This window comes from Larimichthys crocea, chromosome XVI, assembly GCF_000972845.2.
Source record: "Larimichthys crocea isolate SSNF chromosome XVI, L_crocea_2.0, whole genome shotgun sequence".
NCBI lineage: Eukaryota > Metazoa > Chordata > Actinopteri > Sciaenidae > Larimichthys > Larimichthys crocea.
Window position 1 is genome coordinate 6910435 of NC_040026.1, and position 22799 is coordinate 6933233.

Below are 22799 nucleotides of genomic sequence, written 5' to 3' on the forward strand. Positions count from 1 at the left end.
CCACTGTCCTCTTAAAATCCCTCATCTGCAATTCCACAGAGGATGCCTGTTGTTCCTTGATGACGTCAGACTGTGCAAAGGTCAGATGTAACGGTCTTCTCTTCTTTACACACGACATGAGCCAGCTCTTAATCCTTAAGAGCCATGCCACTGATTTTTTCAGACTTGTCCAGGAGGAAAAGTACTCAATCAAGAGAGTTACAGGTTCTTCCCTGGCCTGGACCACATTCACTGCAACTCTTTTGACCTCAGGGTCGCCAAGTAAAATTTGATTGAGGTCTTCCTGGTCAACAGGCCATTCACTCTCGGGCTTCAAAAGAAAGTGAGGCCCTGACACCCATGTAGCATTTGCAATGAACACGTCAACTTTCACACCTCTGGAGGCTATATCTGCTGGATTGCTGCTGGTATCCCCATACCTCCATTGAACAGGACAGGAAACCTTGTGGATTTGAGAGACCCGGTTTGCAACAAAGACTTTAAACCGTGATGTCTCGTTCCTGATATATTTCAGAACAGATGTGCTGTCCGTCCAGAACACAGAGTCCAAAAGATACACCTGTAACTCCTTCCTCCAAAGCGTGTCAATGCGGCTGGCCATAGTTGCAGCGATAAGCTCCATCCTGGGGATTGTAACACATTTCAATGGAGCTACTCGAGCTTTTCCCATTACAAAAGCACTGTGTACTTCAAAGTTCTTACTTTTCGACAGCAGGTAAGTCACTGTTCCATATCCGTGTTCGCTTCAAACATCTGCTGACCTCAAATCTGTCCAACAGGTGCAGCTGCTGCAGCCATTCCAACCATTCTTTAGAGACTGACTCAGGCACAGTGTCATCCCAGCCTATCCCTCTCCTGCACAGGTCTCTCAGCATCCTCTTTGCTGTTAAAACTACGGGGCTCAGCATTCCAAGGGGATCATAGATTGACCTGACAGTCGAGAGGATTCCTCTTCTGGTAAGTGGTCTATCCTTAAGCACAATCTTGAACTTGAAAGAGTCTGATTTAATGCTCCATTCCACACCCAGCACTCTCTCTACAGGTAGCGAATCCAGCTCCATGTTCAACCCTTTAATGCCATTTGCTCTGTGATTCTCAGGGATGGCTTCCAGCACTTCAGGCCTATTACTCATCCACTTTGTAAGAGAAAATCCACCCTCAGAACACAAAGAGACCAGGTTCCTGTAAAGCGACACTGCTTCCCTCTCCGTGGCCACTGACACAAGGCAATCATCCACATAAAAGCAGTGCAATAGTTTATCCACCGTTTCCTCACTGTAGAGATGCCCGTAGTCCTCTGCACACTTTCTGAGAGCAAAATTGGCACAACTAGGAGATGATGTTGCTCCAAACAAATGCACCTTCATCCGAAGCTCAGTGGGTACTTGCTTCACATCCCCCATAGGCCACCAGAGGAATCTGAGGTCGTCTCTGTCATCTGGTGGGACCTGTACCTGGTGGAACATGGATTCGATATCAGCCATGATCACAATTGGTTCCCTCCTAAATCGGGTCACCACTCCAATCAGAGAGCTGGTAAGATCAGGGCCCTGCAGAAGTTGAGCATTTAGTGATTTTCCTTGATATCTTGCACCACAGTCAAACACAACTCTGATCTTTCGTTTGGTGGGATGGTAAACTCCGTGGTGTGGTATGTACCATACTTTTCCATCACCACGGTCCAGCTCCTCTTCTGGCACCTTCTCAGCATAGCCTTTAGCCAGAAGGTCATTTATAAACATGTTGTACTCAATATGAAATGTTAAGTCCTTCTGAAACCTTCTTTTTAGACAGCACAAGCGCTGCTCGACAATTCTTATTATTTGGCATGGTAATGTCAATGTTCCTTAAAGGTAAAGCAATCTGATAATGCCCTTCCACCTGTTTCACTGAGTTGTTGACAAACTCCAGGAACCTTTGATCCTCTCTTGACATTGCAGGTTGCTCATCAATGCTGCTTTCAGGGAAGTCATTCTTCAACTGTTGCTGCCAGAGATCATCCAGGTTCACAACTGAAACTCTGTTGACAGTTATGTGTGGATGCTCCCAGTTAACAGTCTCTCCACTGTGTTCTGTCAGTGGACCATTAACAGTCCAGCCCAGCAAGGTTCGGATAGCATATGGTCCATCATTCACACTACACACCACCTCCAACGGTTCCAGTGCTTTAGGAACATTGGTTCCTATGAGTAGCTCTATTCCTGCATCAATTTGAGGTAAGTGAATATTTTTCAGATATGACCATTGTTTAATATCCTTTTCGGTAGGGATATTTCCTCTGTGCACAGGCATGGACTCTTGTGTGTAAGCTTTTGGTAGCTCAAGAAAATGATCCCCCTCCAGTGCTGCAACCTCCAGGCCTGACACGATGTTACTGCTTACAACTTTCTCCTGGCCCATAGTTCGAAGAAGGATGCGCCCCTTCCTCCCTGTGAGGTGGAGCTTTTGCATCAAGCTCTCAGTGCAAAACACTGCGGTACTCCCTTGGTCCAAGAAAGCATAAGTGATGACAATTTTGGTTCCTTTGTTAGATTTAACCTGAACTGGAACAATAGGCAGTCCTGGTCTCCAGCCCCTGTAAGACCACTTGACACCAGTGTGTTGTCAACATGCAGCTCTGGCCTCCTGTCAGTCTGCTCCAAATCATTAACGGGTTCCTTGTGAAGTATAGTAGGATGTCTAAGGCTACACCTTGAGCAGGAAATCCTTTTTCGACAATCTTTACTGATGTGTCCTGTACACAAACAGCCAAAACAGATGCCATTCTCCTTCAAGAAGCCTATTTTCCTCTCATGAGGCATTCTTCCCATCCATACACATGGATGTGTGTTCTCCTCCACAGCAGATGCATGCTTTCCTTCCCGTTTGTTTGATTTCCTTCTCTTTCCTTGCAGACTGATATTTGTTCTCCACAGAGCCTACAGCGGTAGCAAAGCTGCTCCCTTTGTTTCCAGGACGAAACTGTGACTTGGGTTTGTTTGTTCCTCCATTTATGATTATTGGTTTGGAGTCTTGGATGTTGCCAAACACAGGATCTGTCATAATTTTCACTTGCCTTTCAATGAAGTCAGCAATATCCGTGAACCTAGCTCTCCGGTTGTGTCGTTCCTGCAGCTCACAGGCACGGTTTCTCCATTTGTCTCTCAGTTTGTAGGGAAGTTTTTTAATTATGCTCAACATATTGGAAGGCATATCCATATCCCAAAGATACTGCACATCCTCCATGGCATTACAGCAGGCTCTGAGGAAGAGGCTGTAGTCCTGCAGGATCTTCACCTCGTCTGCTTTAATTGGAGGCCATGAGAGGGCTTTGTCCATGTAAGCAGAGGCCACCTTTTGTTCATTCCCGAACTGATCCTTTAATCAAGTTTTTGCTTTTGCATATCCTCGTTCTGGATTTATGTGTTGACAGCTTCTCACAAGTTCTTTGGCCTGACCTTTTGTATGTTGTTCCAAAAAGTACAAACGGTCACAGCTATTAGTTGTGTTCCTCTCAACTCCATTCTCAAAGGCTTTAATGAAGTGTGATATTGCAATGGATCACCGTCATAAATTGAAATCTCTCTCTTAGGTAGAGCTGATAGGCATTGCTGTTGCATTAACAATGATGTTATTTTGTTTTGTTTCCTCATGATGCCAAGAACGTCATTTCTGGTTTCCAGATCCACTGTGTTAAATCCTGGTTGTCCACGTAAATCTTGTGTGTTGAATGGGTCCATATGAAATTGCATTTGATTTTGTTCATATGAAGTTGTATTTGTATTCGTGTTCATTTCAGTTTGTTTAGGAATTAATTAATCTGCATTGATGTTGAGTAACCCTTTAGATTGTGCCTTTTCCAAATATGATTTCATTCCATCCGAGACCTTTGACGTCCTTTTTCCACTTGTTGTGCTCTTTATCTTAAGAATTTCAAGTTTTGCCATTTTTTCTGCAATTTCAGTGTTCAGTTTGAGCTCTTCTCTCTTTTTGCGCAGACGTTGCTCCTCTTCTTCCAAAGCATGCTTATCCTTTAATAGTTTGTGCCTCATAGTTAAAGCTGCAAGCTCAGCTTCTGCTTTTAAACGTGCAGAAGAAGTTGAAGAGCATTGAGACTGAGCTGTTTTGTGGCTTTTAACATTTGAAACACTGTCGCATGGGTTAATTTCATCCTCAATTTGATTTGCTTCATTAATTTCCACAGAGTGCAGTGGCATTTCTGGTGAATCCTGTTGCTCCTGAGAGTTTTGTCCAGTTTCAACAATCCATTTTTTAGTGTCCTTTTGAAATGTATTGCTGTAATTCATAACGCTTGAAAACCATTCCTTTTGTTTAATGAGTTCATCTGTCACACCGTGGTGATGTCAAGCTGGGTTTTTGTTATGTCTTGTCATTTCCTGTTTTATTTTGAAAGTTAACTCTCCTCTCGTTTCAGGTCACTTGCCCTTCCTCATGTGTCACCAGTCTGATTGTCTTCCCCGCCCTGATTGTTTCCACCTGTTCCCCATTTCCCTCATGTGTGTATATATAGTCTGTGTTTCCCCTTGTCCTGTGCCGAAGTGTCTTCGTTCTTGTTTCGTCGCACCCAAGCCCTTCCATTGCCTCCAAGCCTGTTCCTTGTATCCTTGTTTTGTAAGTTTCATAGCCCTTTAGTTCAAGATTAGAAAGAGTTTTTTTGTAGCCTGTTTTCATCCTTCGGGATCGTTTTCTGTTTGTTGGTTTCTTTCCTTTTGATAAAGTTTTTTTCATCCTCCGGGATTGATTTTTGTTTTCAGCCAGTTTAGGTGATTAGGCCATAAGATATAGATAGTTCTGTTTCCTCCTCATTTTGAGAGAGTGTTTTTGTTTGGTAAACTTTATTAGATCTTTCCTTCCCATTTTGGTGAAGCGTTTTTCTTTCTAGTTCAGTGTTTTCGTTTTTTCCAAGAGAGTGTAGCAGAGGTTTTAGTTAGAGTTAGAGTGCTGCTTAGAGTAGCCATTTTTTGTTGTAAATTTTGTAGACTGTGTTCAGCTGCTCGGAACTAATAAAGCTTCTTTGAAACCTGCCTATTCCGCGACTGAGTCTGCCGCTTTGTTCTGGGCCTGACATCATCCTCAGGGAGTAGAGGCAACAGTTCATTGTGTGCAGTTGTGGCATTTTCACACAGTATGTTTAAATTCCCCAAACATTGTTTCACCTGAGACACAGTTCCCCTTTGTTTCATGAGCCCTTTCATTCTTGGTATCAAGCCTTTAATTTTATCAACAGCGTGTTTGCGTTCATTTTGCAGTTTTTCAATTTTATTCACCAGAGCCTTTTCAGTGAGTTTCGTCTCCCTTTTCCCACACTCCATGTCAGAGCATGAGGCAGCGTCATTTGTTTGACTCATTTTAACCCGCTTTCATTCAGTTTTCAGTGAACCGTGACATTTAAATCCATCCACAATGCACAATCCACATATCCAAACAATTCATCTCAACAAGCCAGCATCAGCATTCCTCCTCGAAACATCATAAAGCTTTGCATACGAGCGACAAAGTGCAGACGTCATTCAGAGCACAGAGCAAACATAACGCACAGACAACGCATATCCGACCCGCATTCCTTCCTTCATGTTCCAAACGGAGACACTTCAATGCAATCCGGATTCCTTCTCCACACACATACACGCACAGGTGAGCTTACCTGTCCTCCATGACAGATGTATGGCGTGGCACTTTGTCTTACTTTGTTTGGCACCGCCGCACTTACTGGGCGTCTCACAGATTCCTTTGCGCTGCCAGCGATCGCTTTTATCGATGCCTTTTTTTGTTGACTAATATTGCGGCTTTCCAAATCCTTTAAAGACGCTAGAGAGGCTGAGGTTAGGTCCTGTAATGTGCTGATGTTCAGAAAAGCACGATGAGTCCAGGTACGTTTCAAAGTATTTAATAAGATGACATAATGTGGTTTTACCGTACACTGTTGGCATGTATTAAAATGCATTCAAGCTAAACGAAAAGCGGTCAACAAAAAATTACGGCTACCTAACCTGCCTCTCTCCTCCCCTAGTGCAGGTGATTCAGCCCCTAATATAACCTATGTTGATCATCTGCTGGCACCCATGTGACCCAAACCACACACATCACCGTGGCAACCAGACCACACTAAATCAAACCAACGAATACTGAAAAACAAAACAATATATGGCTCATATTATATATTTATATATATATTATATATATATATATATATATGCGTTGTGTGTGGTGTGTGCTCTCCCTCTGATTACTCATTCCTGATCCTATCCATCTTGGTCACTCCCAAAGAGAACCTCAGCATCTTCATCTCTGCTACCTCCAGCTCTGCCTCCTGTCTTTTCCTCAGTGGCACTGTCTTTAGACCAAACAACATCGCTGGTCTCACCACAGTTTTTTGTACACCTTTCCTTTCATTTTAGCTGAAACTCTATCACACATCACACCTGACACTTTTCTCCACCCGTTCCAACCTGCCTGCGCACGCTTCTTCACCTCTTTTCCACACCTCTCCTGCTCTGGACTGTTGTCCCTAAACTTTAAATGCTCCACCTTCTTTTCTTCTCCCTGTAACCTCACTCTTCCACTTGCGTCCCTCTCATTCACACACATGTACTCAGTCTTGCTGCGGCTAACCTTCATTCCTCTCCTTTCCAGGGCGAACCTCCACCTCTCTAGCTTCTCCTCTACCTGTTCCCTGCTCTCACTACAGATCACAATGTCATCTGCAAACATCATAGTCCATGGAGATTCCTGTCTAACCTCGTCTGTCAGCCTGTCCATCACCATAGCGAACAAGAAGGGGCTCAGAGCTGATCCCTGATGCAGTCCCACCTCCACCTTGAACTCCTCTGTCACACCTACAGCACACCTCACCACTGTCTTACAGCCCTCATACATGTCCTGCACCACTCTAACATACTTCTCTGTCACTCCAGACTTCCTCATGCAATACCATAGTTCCTCTCTGGGCACCCTGTCACAAGCTTTCTCCAGATCTACAAAGACACAGTGCAGCTCCCTCTGACCTTCTCTGTACTATCCTCAAAGCAAATACTGCATCTGTAGTAGTCTTTTTTGGCATGAAACCATACTTGTCTAAATGACCTTTTTTTGTTAATAAGAACTAAGTTTTCACCTAATGTGTCTGTGCGCGTAGACAAAGAAGATGGTGAAGCAAAACTATATTTGCCTTCATATTCTTTTAACTTAACATGTTTCTGAGGTAAAAACTAGTATAAACATATTTCTGGTTAAGGTCTCTAACACAGAATGAGAACTAAAAGTAAAATAAGTGGCCTAAACATATCTATAAAAGGAGCACAATTCTAAATTATGTTTCTGCAGGCTGAAACTAAACAGATAGTGGAGTAAAATCCTGTTTGTGTTATTTTACATGCTTGTAAAATCTGTAAGAACTTAATCCTGAAGTATGCTCTGTGTGTGGGCGCGCATGCGTGTTTGTGTGAAACAGAGAAATAAGAATAAAATAATCTTATCTCTAAATAATTCCCGTACTGTACAGATCTAAATATCAAACACAGCTCCCAATAATATGACATAAAGATGAACAGTTCTAAACGTTGCCTAAACTGCCATCATTGTGTGGTGTTTGCTGCCACCTGCTGGGCAAAACCTGCAACAATCACATACTAAATCCCTGTAAATTCACTTCAATTCAATTCAATTTTATTTATATAGCGCCATATCATAACAAAGGTTGTCTAATGACACTTTTCATACAGAGCAGGTCTAGACTCTTTATAATCAGTTCCCAAAATCACATTTTAAATATCCTTTGCCCAGTGAAGTGAATTCTATGCAGTGCCTTGTATTTTCCGAAGATCTGTACAGTAAGGAAATTATTTAGAGATAAGATTATTTCATTCTTATTTCTCTGTTTCACACAAACATGCATGCGCGCCCACACACAGAGCATATGGACACATATGGATGTGCTGTGTGATGGGATTGTGACAGGACCAAAAAATCCCAGCAGAAGGCTCCACGGCGTACGACATAGTCGAATTTCAGCCTCCTGCCTTTAAGCATTGTCGAGTTATTTCCAAAAAGGTGTCCAGAACGGCTGAACTCTGAACTTACCAAAGGGGGTACGGGGGTGAAAATGGGGGTCCTGATCAGACCCTGCGTCCTGATACACATACTCAAATTTCAGCCTCCTGCCTCAAAGCGCTGATGAGTTATTCACAAACCAAACAGGTGTTTTTAAGCCTGAACAACTAGGCCTCGTTGTTGAATTATCAGTGACACTTTGGCGTGTTTGTGCTGAGAAACGTTGATGATATCATTAAAAGAAATCTTTAACATAGTTAGAAAAACACTTCTGGGAAGAAGGTCCTCGGTTGTCCAATCAGATTGTAGCTCGCAAATCGTCGGTGGTCGAGCATTCAGGGTAGTGTAGGCCTTTCCGCTATCCAAAACATACGAATAAAAGTTTATTTATCAGGCTAGAAGGAGAAAAAAAACATACTGAGGGCCACAACATGAAGCTATCTTATTGTTGAATTATCAGTGACACTTTGGCGTGTTTGTGCTGAGAAACGTTGATGATATCATTAAAATCCTTAACATAGTGAGAAAAACAGTTCCGGGCAGAGGGTCCTCGGTTGTCCAATCAGATTGTAGCTTGCAGCGTCATGTATCGCTGTGGTCGGGTTATTATTGGAGTGAATGGACGGCTGGAGCTCTGCTCTAAGCGTCTCTTACCAGCGCAAACGGATTATACTGGAGTCAACTGACAACCCAGAGCATTTCATACAGACGCGGAAGGGTAACTTTTACGTCGGTATCAGACGTCAAGGGGTGTGACAAATCGTCTGTATTTTACGTGTTGGGAATGAGAACGGGTTGAATTATGAGATAAAGTGTCTAATTTATTTATTTTTTATCCAGTGAATGCAATGCGCTTCCGTGCATCAAAATATTCTTTAATACAGTCGTGGTCAAAAGTTTACATAGACTTGTAAAGAACATAATGTCATGGCTGTTTTCATGTCATGAGTTTACAGTTATTCCTACAACTCTCATTTCTCTGTGATAGGGTATTTGGAACAGATACTTCTTTGTCACAAAAAACATTGATGAAGTTTGGTTCTTTTATGACTTCATTATGGGTCAACTGAAAATGTGACCAAATCTGCTGGGTCAGCAACAGCAACATGAATTAGCAATTTTGGTGACTTAGTAAGTTGTGTCAATGAAATGAGCTTCATAGCATGGCCTCTTAACTTCTTGTGAGTGATTATGATTGACTACAGCTGTAACTTCTTTGAGGCCATTTAAATAGGGCTCATTGGATACAAACGCCCACAAACCATACAATGGGAAAGTCAAAGGAGCTCAGCATGGATCTGAAAAAGCGAATCATTGACTTGAACAAGTCAGGAAAGTCACTTGGAGCCATTTCAAAGCAGCTGCAGGTTCCAAGAGCAACAGTGCAAACAATTGTTTGTAAGTATAAAGTGCATGGCACTGTTTTGTCACTGCCACGATCAGGAAGAAAACGCAAGCTGTCACCTGCTGCTGAGAGAAAACTGGTCAGGAGGGTGAAGAGTCAACCCAGGAGCACCAAAAAGCAGATCTGCCAAGAATTAGAAGCTGCTGGAACACAGGTGTCAGTGTCCACAGTCAAGTATGTTTAGCATCGCCATGGACTGAGAGGCTGCCATGCAAGAAGGAAGCCCTTGCTCCAAAAGCGGCACCTTAAGGCTCGACTGAAGTTTGCTGCTGATCACATGGACAAAGATAAGACCTTTTGGAGGAAAGCGCTGTGGTCAGACGAAATAAAAATCGAGCCGTTTGGCCACAATGCCCAGCAATATGTTTGGAGGAGAAAAGGTGAGGCCTTTAACCCCAAGAACACCATGCCTGCCGTCAAGCACGGTGGTGGTAATATTATGCTGTGGGCTTGTTTTGCTGCCAATGGAACTGGTGCTTTACAGAGAGTAAATTGGATAATAAAGAAGGAGGATTACCTTCAAATTCTTCAAGATAACCTAAAATCATCAGCCCAAAGGTTGGGTCTTGGGCGCAGTTGGGTCAACAGGACAATGACCCCAAACACACATCAAAAGTGGTAATGGAATGGCTAAATCAGGCTAGAATTAAGGTTTTAGAATGGCCTTCCCAACTTAAACCCCATTCAGAATATGTGGACAATTCTGGTGAAACAAGTGCATGTCAGAAAGCCAACAAATTTAACTGCACCAATTTTGTCAAGAGAAGTGGTCAAAGATTCAACCAGAAGCTTGCCAGAAGCTTGTGGATGGCTACTAAAAGCACTTAATTGAAGTGAAAATAGCCAAGGGACATGTAACCAAATATTAACATTGCTGTATGTATATTTTTGACCCAGCAGATTTGGTCACATTTTCAGTTGACCCATAATGAAGTCATAAAAGAACCAAACTTCATGAATGTTTTTATGACAAAGAAGTATCTGTTCCAGTCACTCTATCAGAGAAAAATGAGAGTTGTAGAAATAACTGTAAACTCAAGACAGCCATGACATTATGTTCTTTATATTTCTATACTAGTTTATCTTTTCTTTTCCATATATGTGTGTTCTGTGTATGCTCAACCCTGCCACAGTAAATTCTGTGTTAGTGTAAACTTGCATAGCGAATAAAATTGATTCTGATTCTAATTCTGATTTACAAGTGTATGTAAACTTTTGACCACGACTGTAGCAGCGCGTACGTTGTCACTAACAGCGCTCATATTTTGAAAACATCAGCGCTCATATTTTGAAAACATGTAAGCCATGTCTTTCCGGTTCAAAAGACCACCAGTCCAATCAGCGACGATTCATGTCGCCTGAGGGTACCTACCCTTTCCGTTTTGAATTTGCTAATGTGTTATTCGATTTGCTATTGTGTTATTCGATTTGCTATTGTGTTTTTGAATTTGCTGTTGTGTTATTCGATTTGCTGTTGTGTTTTTGAATTTGCTGTTGTGTTATTTGATTTGCTATTGTGTTTTTGACTTTGCTGTTGTGTTATTCGATTTGCTGTTGTGTTATTTGATTTGCTATTGTGTTTTTGAATTTGCTGTTGTGTTTTGCACTTCAGGGCCACCGTACGGATGCCTTCAATGGCTTCCTTCTTTCAAGGGATATTGTTTCACCACAGGTCTGTAATCAGATTTTAGGGTGATCTGAACAGGATCACAGTTTTTTTTTTATCAGACCCACATTGTATTTGGGGTTTGCCCATAATTCAGGGGGAACCTGATTCAAAAGTGGGGAAATGTCACTGGGACTGCATACAGTGATGTGATTTGAATGATCTTTTTCCAAAAGATGCCAGAGTGCAAGCAATGTATCTTAGTTTGTAGTGGTCTTTTAAATGCCCCCAGAACCAGTTTCTGGCATGGGACTCCAATCTGAGGAACACAAATCGATTAGCAAATGGGCCCAAATCTCTCCACTGTTTGATAGCAGGTTTTGAAATGGAGATGTGTGGGAGTGAACCGTATATGTATAAAATTTGAGTTGTTTCTCAGTCAGAGAAACGGCAGCTGCACATTAGCTCGGTTAAAATACAGCAACATTCATATAATTAAAAAACATGTAAACCATTGGCAAGCTTAAAGCACTGATTGAGGCAGGAGAATGGTGTTTATTTTTTAATCAGAGAACATTTTGGACCAACATTTTACATTTACTGTACACACTTTGTCTGCATACACAGATGGCTGACATCACTTGTTAACATAAATGCTCAAAACATTGATGTAACAATTCCAACAAAGTGTCTACCATTGGTTATTGTCACAATAAAGCCATTTTAGAATTGAAATTTGTACATAAAATTGAAATCAATGCAGGCTGATGAGTGATCACACTGGATTCTGTAGCAATAAGGAAAGCTTTATTTTTCTAGTATCAAGTATGTAATTATACTTCAGAGCACAATAGATATGTGAGTGCCCTTGTATGTATTATCAACAAGCATTCATGTGCAAATCGTGTTCATGTTTCATGAAAGCTCATAAACAAGTGCCAAAAGTGGGAACAATAACCTATGCACTACAACACAAGGATAGAACATGTAAACATACAGTGTTATATGTTATCACTTGTGATCAGGAATAACTAAATTACAGTAAACCTTACATAAAGGAGAACCATGTGTCTGAAATGAGACTAAAGAAGATTTTTTTCATAGTCTGACTTAAGTCATTGTAATAGAAGTGTTATATCATGTTATGCTGTTCCTGTTGTCAGTATGACAGTGTCAGACAACTGTAGAAGTATTAAAATGATTAGATTATTGTAATATGTCTGAATAAAAACACTCACTGGTTTTGAGTGTTTGGGCCCACACATAAAATCATTAACCAGCAAACTAAGTAAATAATTTTAAGTTGCCATACTGTGTTTCTAACTGAATGGAACATGTTTTTAAATGAAATACTGTGAAATGGGCATTTTGGCCTTTGATTAGAAGAAGGAAGTGTCTGAAGATAAAGCTCCTGCCAGCCTAAACTCCTCCCTCATCAACACACAAAAGAGCCGCTGAGGCAGAGCTCTAGAGTATGGTGCTGGCCGAGGGATACATGTACGCAACAGAATTTCCCTGCCTGCCGGAGAAGGAAAGTCAGACACCTTGTTGCTTCCTCCAGTCAGCCTTCTGTCACGCCCCAAGTCGTCTTCCAGTGGTGCCAGGAGGGCAGCCTAAGGGTGAAGAGAAGGTGAAATGTTTATAGTACATATATTACTTTCTGACTACCTTCTAAAGATGTAACTATCTGAAAAAAACTCATATATATATATATATTTTTATATATGCGCAGTTATATACTTAGTTACAAACTCAGTACTGTTAATTTATTTCTTATCCATGCTCTTCTGCTTATCCAGGGTTGGGTCACAGTGGCAGCAGGTTTAGCGGGGCAATCCGGACGCCCTTCTCCCCAGCAAGAATCAGTATGGTTTCATTACAAAAAAAAAGAGAAAAAAAAAACAGCTGGCCAGGTGAAATGTATTTTAGTAAATGTAATTCATACAGATAGAATTTGTTTTATGGGGACTATTTTCAAAGATGCAAAGGCAGCAGGCGGTGACCTGGGTGTGCTGGGTGTGTTCCCGGCATGGCAGACTGGTCCTAGGGACGTGGACTGCAGAGCTGGTTCAGGAGGTGCAGTGATACCAGCTAAATATAGTTGGGCTCACCTTTCCAGAACTAAAATCCAGGAAAGGGGCTGGACTCGGGTGTGGGGATACTAAGACCCTGGCTGAGCACCCTGGTGTTCTGCAAGCGGCTGAAATGAGTTTTCTCTGCCGGGTGGCTGGACTCAGCCTTAGAGATACGGTAAGGAGCTCAAATATCTGGGAAGCTCGGACTAGAGCTTTTTCTGGAGCACCCTGTTAAATCTGTGACCCGATCCTAAATAAGCAGAAAAAAATGGAAGGATGGTTGGATGGATATTACCTTTAACAAAATATTATGGAGACCTGTGCTGAGCAAAAAATCACAACCCAGTCACACTCAACCCCATTAGTTTTTAGGAGCTAACCATTCATACCCGTTCACACACCAATAGTGCAGCCTTTGGGAGCAATTTGGGACTCTTGCCCAAGTACACTTTAACATGCAGACTGGAGGAGCTGGGATTCAACGTCTGATCACCCACTCTACCTCCTGAGCCACAGATCCAGTCAAAGATGATAAGATATCTTATAATGGCACCAGATTGCACTATGGGAAGAAAGAAAGCCGACAGAAGCAGTGTGATGGTTTGGGCAGTGTTCTGCTGGGTAACCTTGGTTCTTGCCATTCATGTGGATGTTACTTTGACACATGCTGTACCACCTACGTAGGCACTGTTGCAGACCATGTGCACTCTGGAAACAATATTCCCTGATGACATAGGTCTATTTCAGCAGGATAATGCTGATAATGATAACACAACAATGAGTTCAAGGTGTTGATTGGCCTCCTAATTCCCCAGTTCTCAATCCAATCAAGCAGCTATGGAATCTGCTGAACAAAAAGTCTGATTCATAGAGGCCCCACCTCACATCAGGATCTGCTGCTAACATCTTGGTGCCAGATGCCACAGCACACCTTCAGTCATCTAATGGAGTCCATGCTTCAACTGACCCATTGAAGACTATGAACTAATTTGGTGGCAAAATGGGGACCTGCACAATATAAGTCATGTGGTCATAATGTAATGGCTAAAACCCAAAACCTGTGTTCATGAGATTGTCAAAATCTATACAGTTTAACATGATGTGGCGGGATCTTGTATGCACTGATCTCATGTAGGGTCAAATCAGTCTTAATCTTAAATAATCCATCGTTGGACCAGTGAAGACAGAAATGTTGAGAAGTGAATTATCTTTGGACAGATTATTTAGTATAGGTCTGCTTCCCATTATTTTTTGAAGAGAGTCCAAACAGGTCAGGTTTAGGTGTATAGGTATGCATAACTAAGGGAAAAAGGGTTAGGGGAAGACATTGGAATAAAGGGAGCACACCTAATTTCCCCTCTGGAGAAACAGTCCCAGCTCTCAAGCTCTTACTTTAGACTGGGTAACACAGCTTGATAATTAGCATTATAGAGATCTGTGCGTAATCCATATCCTGAGATATCTACATTTTCAACGGCTGCCAAAAAGCCGCTGTTTGTGTCCTATGTGAAGGTAAAAGTCAACATTGATGTCACAGCACACAGTCTCCATTGGCTCCTGGTGGCAAAAAATATGTATTTTCCTTTGCTTTGTACTGACACTTGTACTCTGTACTTGGTCAACTGAGCACTCAAAGGCCAGAGAAAGAGAGACCAGGACATTTTAATACTACATGTGCTGCTGCAAAGCTGTTGTTTTCCTTCTCTTCAGAATCCTGTTTTCCTTACCTTCAGAATGAATGATTGCCAATCACAGAGAGTGAAATTAAAGAAACCATTACCAAACTAAAAAATATCGAATCACCAGGAACAGATGGTTTCTTTGGAGAATACTACATTTTTTTTGGTAAATGAGCTCACTCCCGTATTATGTAAATTATATGATTATGGTATAAAATCAGGAGATCCCTCAAATTCATGCTTGGAAGCCATATTAACAGTCATACATAAGGGGGGGATATTTTATTCTCTTACTGTTGGAGATGTTGTTTTACAGTGGTCCCTCGTTTATCGCGGGGGATACGTTCTAAAAATAACTCGCAATAAACGAAATCCGCAAAGTAAGTTTTACAATTATTATACATGTTTTAAGGCCGTAAAACCCCTAACCACACTCTTATACAGCTTTTTACATGCATTTTGTACAGTACTCCCTTAAACAGGACGCAGAACACGTGCGGTTCTCCCTTAGCCAATTTCGGACGCAGAACACAATGCGCGTTCATACTGTACAGTACGCTGTAAAAAAAAAAAAAGCATGCAAAAGTACACTGAAAAAAATCCGCGAAACAGCGAGTCCACGAAAAGTGAACCGCGATATAGCGAGGGACGACTGTACTCATATTCCTCGAAGTACCGGTCGAAGTGGTGGAGCCATATTTGACTCAAGTTTATTAATAAATCCTAAACCTAAACTAAATTATAATTCATTTGAAAGTTTGTTCTTAGCCTTACTTCCCCAACCTGGAAAACATTACAGACAATTCTATTTGTTACAGTATATCGTGCTCCTGGTCCTTACTCAGAATTTTTATCTGAATTTGCAGAATTTGCATCACGCTCGATCCTTAAAACAGATAGAGTAATTATTATTAGGTGATTTTAATATTCACGTGGACAACCACAATGATAGTCTTAGTACTGCATTTATCTCTTTATTAGATACAATTGGCTTCTGGCAGAGTGTAAATAAACCAACTCATTGTCTGAACCACACTCTTGATCTTGTTCTCTCATATGGCATCAAAGTTGACCATCTTCGTCTTTCCACAGAATCCTCTTCTATCTGACCATTTACTTCATATTACTGGACTATGAGCCTTTTGGCAGAAACTCCTACAGCAGATGTTTATCTGATAGTGCTGTAGCCAAATTTAAGGAAGTGATTCTTGCAGTATTGAATTCAATGCCATGTGTCAATGTAGCAGAAGACTTGTCTGCTTCCTTTAGGCCCTCACAAATAGATCATCTTGTTGATAGTACTACAGGCTCATTACGAACAACTCTAGACTCTAAGGCACGTAAATCTAAACGCAAATGGCGTACTACTAAACTGGAAGAATCTCGTTAGGCTGGCAGATAATCTTAAAACATACAGGAAGGCTCTCCAAAATGCCAGAACAGCCTATTACTCTTCATTAATAGAGGAAAATAAGAAAAACCCCAGGTTTCTCTTCAGCTCTGTAGCCAGGCTAACAGAGAGTCACAGCTCTATTCAGCCATCTGTTCCATTAGGTCTAAGTAGTAATGACTTCATGACCCTCAACAGGCACTGATCTGCATTCTTACACAGCAGGTTTGGAAACAGCTGTAATAGCTGTTTTTTTCTCCTATCAACCTTCATCAAATAACTTCAATAATTTCTTTATCTAAGAGGTCAACCTGTCTCTTAGATCCCATCCCAACCAGGCTGTTCAAGGATGTTTTACCTCTAGTTAGCCCTTCTTTATTGAATACAATTAATCTGTCTTTATTTTATAGTTTTATAGTTTATAGTTAGTTAATGATTTGCTGCTACTGTGCATCTGTGTCTCTCTATCTCTATCACAGGTTTGACTGCTACTGTAATAATTTTATCATTCATTGTAATTCATTGTTATTTTATCATTCATTGTAATCGTATGTCTCTGTTGATTTGTTCTGTACACGTGACATCTATTGCACATCTGTTCGTCCTGGGAGAGGGATCCCTCCTCTGTGGCTCTTCCTGAGGTTTCTTCCACATTTTTTCCCTGTTAAAAGGGTTTTTTGTGGGCAAGTTTTTCCACACTCGAACCGAGGGTCTAAGGACAGAGGGTCACTCCCTGTACAGATTGTAAAGCCCTCAGAAAATTTGATTTGATTTGTTGGCTCCAGTCAGTGAAATTATCACCGGCCAGAGTGTCTGATTCAGAGGCTTGGCTGCTCTGTGTAATGGGAGAGACAGGCATTATTTTTAAGGCCAAAGCAGAGAAGTTGTCGCTGTATGCAGTGACAGACTTGTCAGCCCTGGGAAAGAGGATTTTTGGAGATGGGATAAATCCGAGTACAAGTAAATAGTGATATAATGAGAAACATCTTAATTGTTATGGGGCAATGTGATTAGATTACAGATTGTTTTTGTGCACCAGGACACCATTTGCCCTTCAAGTCATCCAGACAGACCTACAGTATCAATAATGACAACACTGGGTGTTTTCCATGGTAAAGTAACTGTATAAAATATATAAATAAAATAAATCATTACTGTAAAATAGTATCTCTTTATTAGATACAATTGGCTTCTGGCAGAGTGTAAATAAACCAACTCATTGTCTGAACCACACTCTTGATCTTGTTCTCTCATATGGCATCAAAGTTGACCATCTTCGTCTTTCCACAGAATCCTCTTCTATCTGACCATTTACTTCATATTACTGGACTATGAGCCTTTTGGCAGAAACTCCTACAGCAGATGTTTATCTGATAGTGCTGTAGCCAAATTTAAGGAAGTGATTCTTGCAGTATTGAATTCAATGCCATGTGTCAATGTAGCAGAAGACTTGTCTGCTTCCTTTAGGCCCTCACAAATAGATCATCTTGTTGATAGTACTACAGGCTCATTACGAACAACTCTAGACTCTAAGGCACGTAAATCTAAACGCAAATGGCATACTACTAAACTGGAAGAATCTCGTTAGGCTGGCAGATAATCTTAAAACATATAGTAAGGCTCTCCAAAATGCCAGAACAGCCTATTACTCTTCATTAATAGAGGAAAATAAGAAAAACCCCAGGTTTCTCTTCAGCTCTGTAGCCAGGCTAACAGAGAGTCACAGCTCTATTCAAGCTCTGTAGCCAGGCTAACAGAGAGTCACAGCTCTATTCAGCCATCTATTCCATTAGGTCTAAGTAGTAATGACTTCATGACCTTCTTTAATGATAACATTATAATTATTACAGACAAAATTCATCACCTCTTGCCCTCAACAGGCACTGGATCTGCATTCTTACACAGCAGGTTTGGAAACAGCTGTAATAGCTGTTTTTTTCTCCTATCAACCTTCATCAAATAACTTCAATAATTTCTTTATCTAAGAGGTCAACCTGTCTCTTAGACCCCATCCCAACCAGGCTGTTCAAGGATGTTTTACCTCTAGTTAGCCCTTCTTTATTGAATACAATTAATCTGTCTTTATTATCAGGATATGTACCACAGTCCTTTAAGGTAGCTGTAATTAAACCTCTTCTTAAAAAGCCCACTCTAGACCCAGAGGTCTTAGCCAACTACAGACCGATATCAAACCTTTCCTTTCTGTCTAAGATACTTGAGAAAGCTGTAGCTAATCAGCTGTGTGACTTTCTCCATAACAATAGTCTATTTCAGGATTTCCAGTCAGGATTTAGAGTGCATCATAGCACAGAGACCGCATTAGTCAAAGTTACAAATGACCTCCTAATGGCATCAGACAAAGGACTCATCTCTGTACTTGTCCTGTTAGATCTAGTGCTGCATTTGACACCATGACCATCAAATTCTTTTACAGAGACTGGAACATCAAATTGGCATCAAAGGAACCGCCCTAAGCTGGTTTAAATCGTATTTTTTAGATCGATCTCAGTTCGTTCACGTCAATGATGAATCGTCCATCAGACCAAAGTTTTTCATGAGTCCCACAAGTTTCTGTACTTGGACCACTTCCGTTTAGTTTATATATGCTTCCTTTAGGAACATTATAGGAATCAGTTTTCATTGTTATGCTGATGACACCCAATTATATTATCGATCAAGCCTGATGCAACCAATCAGTTAACTAAACTCCAAGCATGCCTTAAGGATAATAAAATTTTATGACCTACAATTTTTTTGATGTTAAATTCAGACGAAACTGAAGTTCTCGTAATGGACCCAAACACCTCAGAAACTCTCTTTCTAGAGACTTAGTTACTTTAGATGGGATCACCTTGGCTCCAGCTCCACTGTAAAGAATCTTGGAGTTGTTTTTGATCAGGATTTGTCCTTTAACGTCCACATAAAACAAATTTCGAGGACTGCATTCTTCCACTTACGTAACATCGCTAAAATCAGACGAATTGTCCTCAGGCGGATGCAGAAAAACTAGTCCACGCATTGTTACTTCAAGGCTGGACTATTGTAACTCTTTGTTATCAGGCTGCTCTAATAAGTCTCTTAGGACTTTGCAGTTAATTCAGAAGGCTGCTGCACGTGTTCTGACAGGAACCAAGATCAGAGATCACATCTCTCCCATTTTGGCTTCCTTGCATTGCTGCCTATTAAATCTAGAATAGAATTTAAAATTCTTTCCTTACTTACAAAGCTCTCATGGTCAGGCACCATCATATCTAAAAGAGCTCATAATACCTACTACTACCCCTCAGAACACGGCGCTCTCAGGATGCGGGTTCCTTGTGGTTCCTATAGTTTCCAAAAGTAGATTGGGAGCCAAAGCTTTCAGCTATCAGGCTCCTCTTCTGTGGAACAAACTACCTTTCTGGGTTCGGGAGGCAGACACGGTCAACAACTTTAAGAATAGACTTAAGACTTTCCTTTTTGATAAAGCCTATAGTTAGGGCTGGCTCAGGTCATCCCTTAGTTATGCTGCCATAGGATTACCTGCCGGGGGACCCCACCGAGGGTTATGCCTAGCCAGGCACGGTATTGGTTAAAGATGCACACACTCCCTTACCGAAAACTCTCTCTCTCTCTCTCCTTCTCTCCTCTCTCTCTCTCTCCTCTCTCTCCTCTCTCTCTCTCTCTATATATATATATATATAGTATATATATATATATATATATATATATATATATATATATATATATATATTCTGTCTAATGGCCTGGAGGAAAGTTCTGTGGTCAGATGAAATAAAAATGGAGCTGTTTGGCCACAAGCTCAGCAATATGTTTGGAGGAGAAAAGGTGAGGCCTTTAACCCCAAGAACACCATGCCTACCATCAAGCAGGTGGTGGTAGTATTAGCTGTGGGCCGTTTTTGCTGCCAATGGAACTGGTGCTTTACAGAGAGTCAATGGGACAATGAAGAAGGAGGATTACCTTCAAATTCTTCAAGAAAACCTAAAGTCATCAGCCCGAAGGTTGGGTCTTGGGCGCAGTTGGGTGTTCCAACAGACAATGACCCCAAACAACAAATCAAAAGTGGTAATGGAATGGCTAAATCAGGCTAGAATAAGGTTTTAGAATGGCCTTCCCAAAGTCCTGACTTAAACCCCATTGAGAACATGTGATAATGCTGAAGAAACAAGTCGATGCCAGAAGCCAACAAATTAACTGAACTGCACCAATTCTGTCAAGAGGAGTGGTCAAAGATTCAACCAGAAACTTGCCAGAAGCTTGTGATGGCTACCAAAAGCGCCTAATTGAAATAAAAATGGCCAAGGGATGTAACCAAATATTGCATTGCTGTATTATATTTTTTGACCCAGCTGGTTTTTGGTCACAATTTCAGTTTACCCATAATAAGTCATAAAAGAACCAAGCTTCATGAATGTTTTTTGTGGACAAGAAGGATCTGTTCCAATCACTATATCAGAGAAAAATCAGAGTTGTAGAATAACTGGAAACTCAAGACAGCCATGACATTATGTTCTTACAGTGTATGTAAACTTTTGACCACCACTGTATACAAGACCTCCTTTAGTAAACTAATACAGCAGGGCCGGTTTTTAGCTGTGGGCAATGTGGGCGACCGTGCAGGGCGCAGTCTCCGTGAGGCTTAAAGTTAATGCCTCTTATACACCCATTCACACAAACACACAATATATCTGGGAAACAAAGCTCTACTTTGCCACATCCAAAATGGCGGCCGCCACCGGAAGTAAAACAAACCGCGTTAATTGCGTTAATTTTTTTAACGCGTCAATTCTTTAAAATTAATCGACTAAATTAACGCGTTAATTTTGACAGCACTAATATATATATATATATAGTATATATAGATATATATATATATATATATAGTTATATCTAATGCCGGGGGACTGCCGGGGGACTTCTAAATTTATGGCAGCATAACTAAGGGCTTGTATTTTGGTTTTTAAAAATACACATGTATTTGTAAATATATTGGGTATTTGTAAATATATCATTTCCCATTTGTAAAAACAAAAAATCAATTTTCAATTTTATTTGTATAGCCCAAAGTCACAAAGTACATTTGCCTCAGAGGGCTTTACAATCTGTACAGGGAGTGACACCCTCTGTCCTTAGACCCTCGGTTCGAGTGAGGAAAAACTTGCCCACAAAAACCCTTTTAACAGGGAAAAAATGTGGAAGAAACCTCAGGAAGAGCCACAGAGGAGGGATCCCTCTCCCAGGACGAACAGATGTGCAATAGATGTCACGTGTACAGAACAAATCAACAGAGACATACAATTACAATGAATGATAAAATAACAATGAATTACAATGAATGATAAAATTATTACAGTAGCAGTCAAACCTGTGATAGAGATAGAGAGACACAGATGCACAGTAGCAGCAAATCATTAACTAACTATAAACTGTAATGGAGATATGGTAGCAATAATGACAGTAATAATACCATGCCTGACTAGGAGAGAGAGGAGGGAGGGGGAGTCCCCCAGCAGTCTAGTCCTATAGCAGCATAACTAAGGGATGACCTGAGTCAGCCCTAACTATAAGCTCTATCAAAAAGGAAAGTCTTAAGCCTACTCTTAAAAGTGTTGACCGTGTCTGCCTCCCGAACCCAGAATGGTAGTTTGTTCCACAGAAGAGGAGCCTGATAGCTAAAAGCTCTGGCTCCCAATCTACTTTTGGAAACTATAGGAACCACAAGGAACCCAGCATCCTGAGAGCACAGTGTTCTAGAGGGGTAGTAAGGTACTATGAGCTCTTTTAGATAAGATGGTGCCTGACCATGAAGAGCTTTATAAGTAAGGAGAAGAATTTTAAATTCTATTCTAGATTTAATAGGGAGCCAATGCAAGGAGGCCAAAATGGGAGATATGTGATCTCTGATCTTGGTTCCTGTCAGAACACGTGCAGCAGCATTCTGAATTAGCTGCAAAGTCCTAAGAGACTTATTGGAGCAGCCTGATAACAAAGCGTTACAATAGTCCAGCCTAGAAGTAACAAATGCGTGGACTATTTTTTTGCATCCGCTTGAGACATGATCGTCTGATTTTGGCGATGTTACGTAAGTGGAAGAATGCAGTCCTCGAAATTTGTTTTATGTGGACGTTAAAAGACAAATCCTGATCAAAAACAACTCCAAGATTCTTTACAGTGGAGCTGGAGGCCAAGGTGATCCCGTCTAAAGTAACTAAGTCTCTAGAAAGAGAATGTCTGAGGTGTTTGGGTCCAATTAAAAGAACTTCAGTTTTGTCTGAATTTAACATCAGAAAATTGTAGGTCATCCAACTTTTTATATCCTTAAGGCATGCTTGGAGTTTAGTTAATTGAGTGCATCAGGAGTTTGCATAATTGGTTGCATCAGGCTTGATCGATATATATAATTGGGTGTTGTCAGCATAACAATGAAAATTGATAGAATGATTCCTAATAATGTTCCCTAAAGGAAGCATATATAAACTAAACGGAAGTGGTACAGAACCTTGTGGGACTCCATGACAAACTTTGGAACACTGTTCTGCACTCTGTTTTTAGGTGTATTATTATTAAGTAAATACATTTTTCTGCACTGTAG

General features: G+C 41.0%; 1 protein-coding gene across 2 annotated transcripts in view; it reads right to left on the reverse strand.

The window, feature by feature from the left end:
- Positions 1-11592: 11592 nt before the first annotated feature.
- rab3gap1 (RAB3 GTPase activating protein subunit 1) overlaps positions 11593-22799 on the reverse strand; it is a 112727-nt gene continuing 101520 nt past the window's right edge. Inside the window, exon 25 of one of the 2 annotated variants that reach the window (XM_027289111.1) lies at positions 11593-12673. In XM_027289111.1, coding sequence (XP_027144912.1) covers positions 12440-12673 — 234 coding nt within the window. In that variant the 3' untranslated portion in view covers positions 11593-12439. The remainder of the gene's footprint in view (positions 12674-22799) is intronic. The other variant, XM_027289112.1, reaches the window with a different exon arrangement.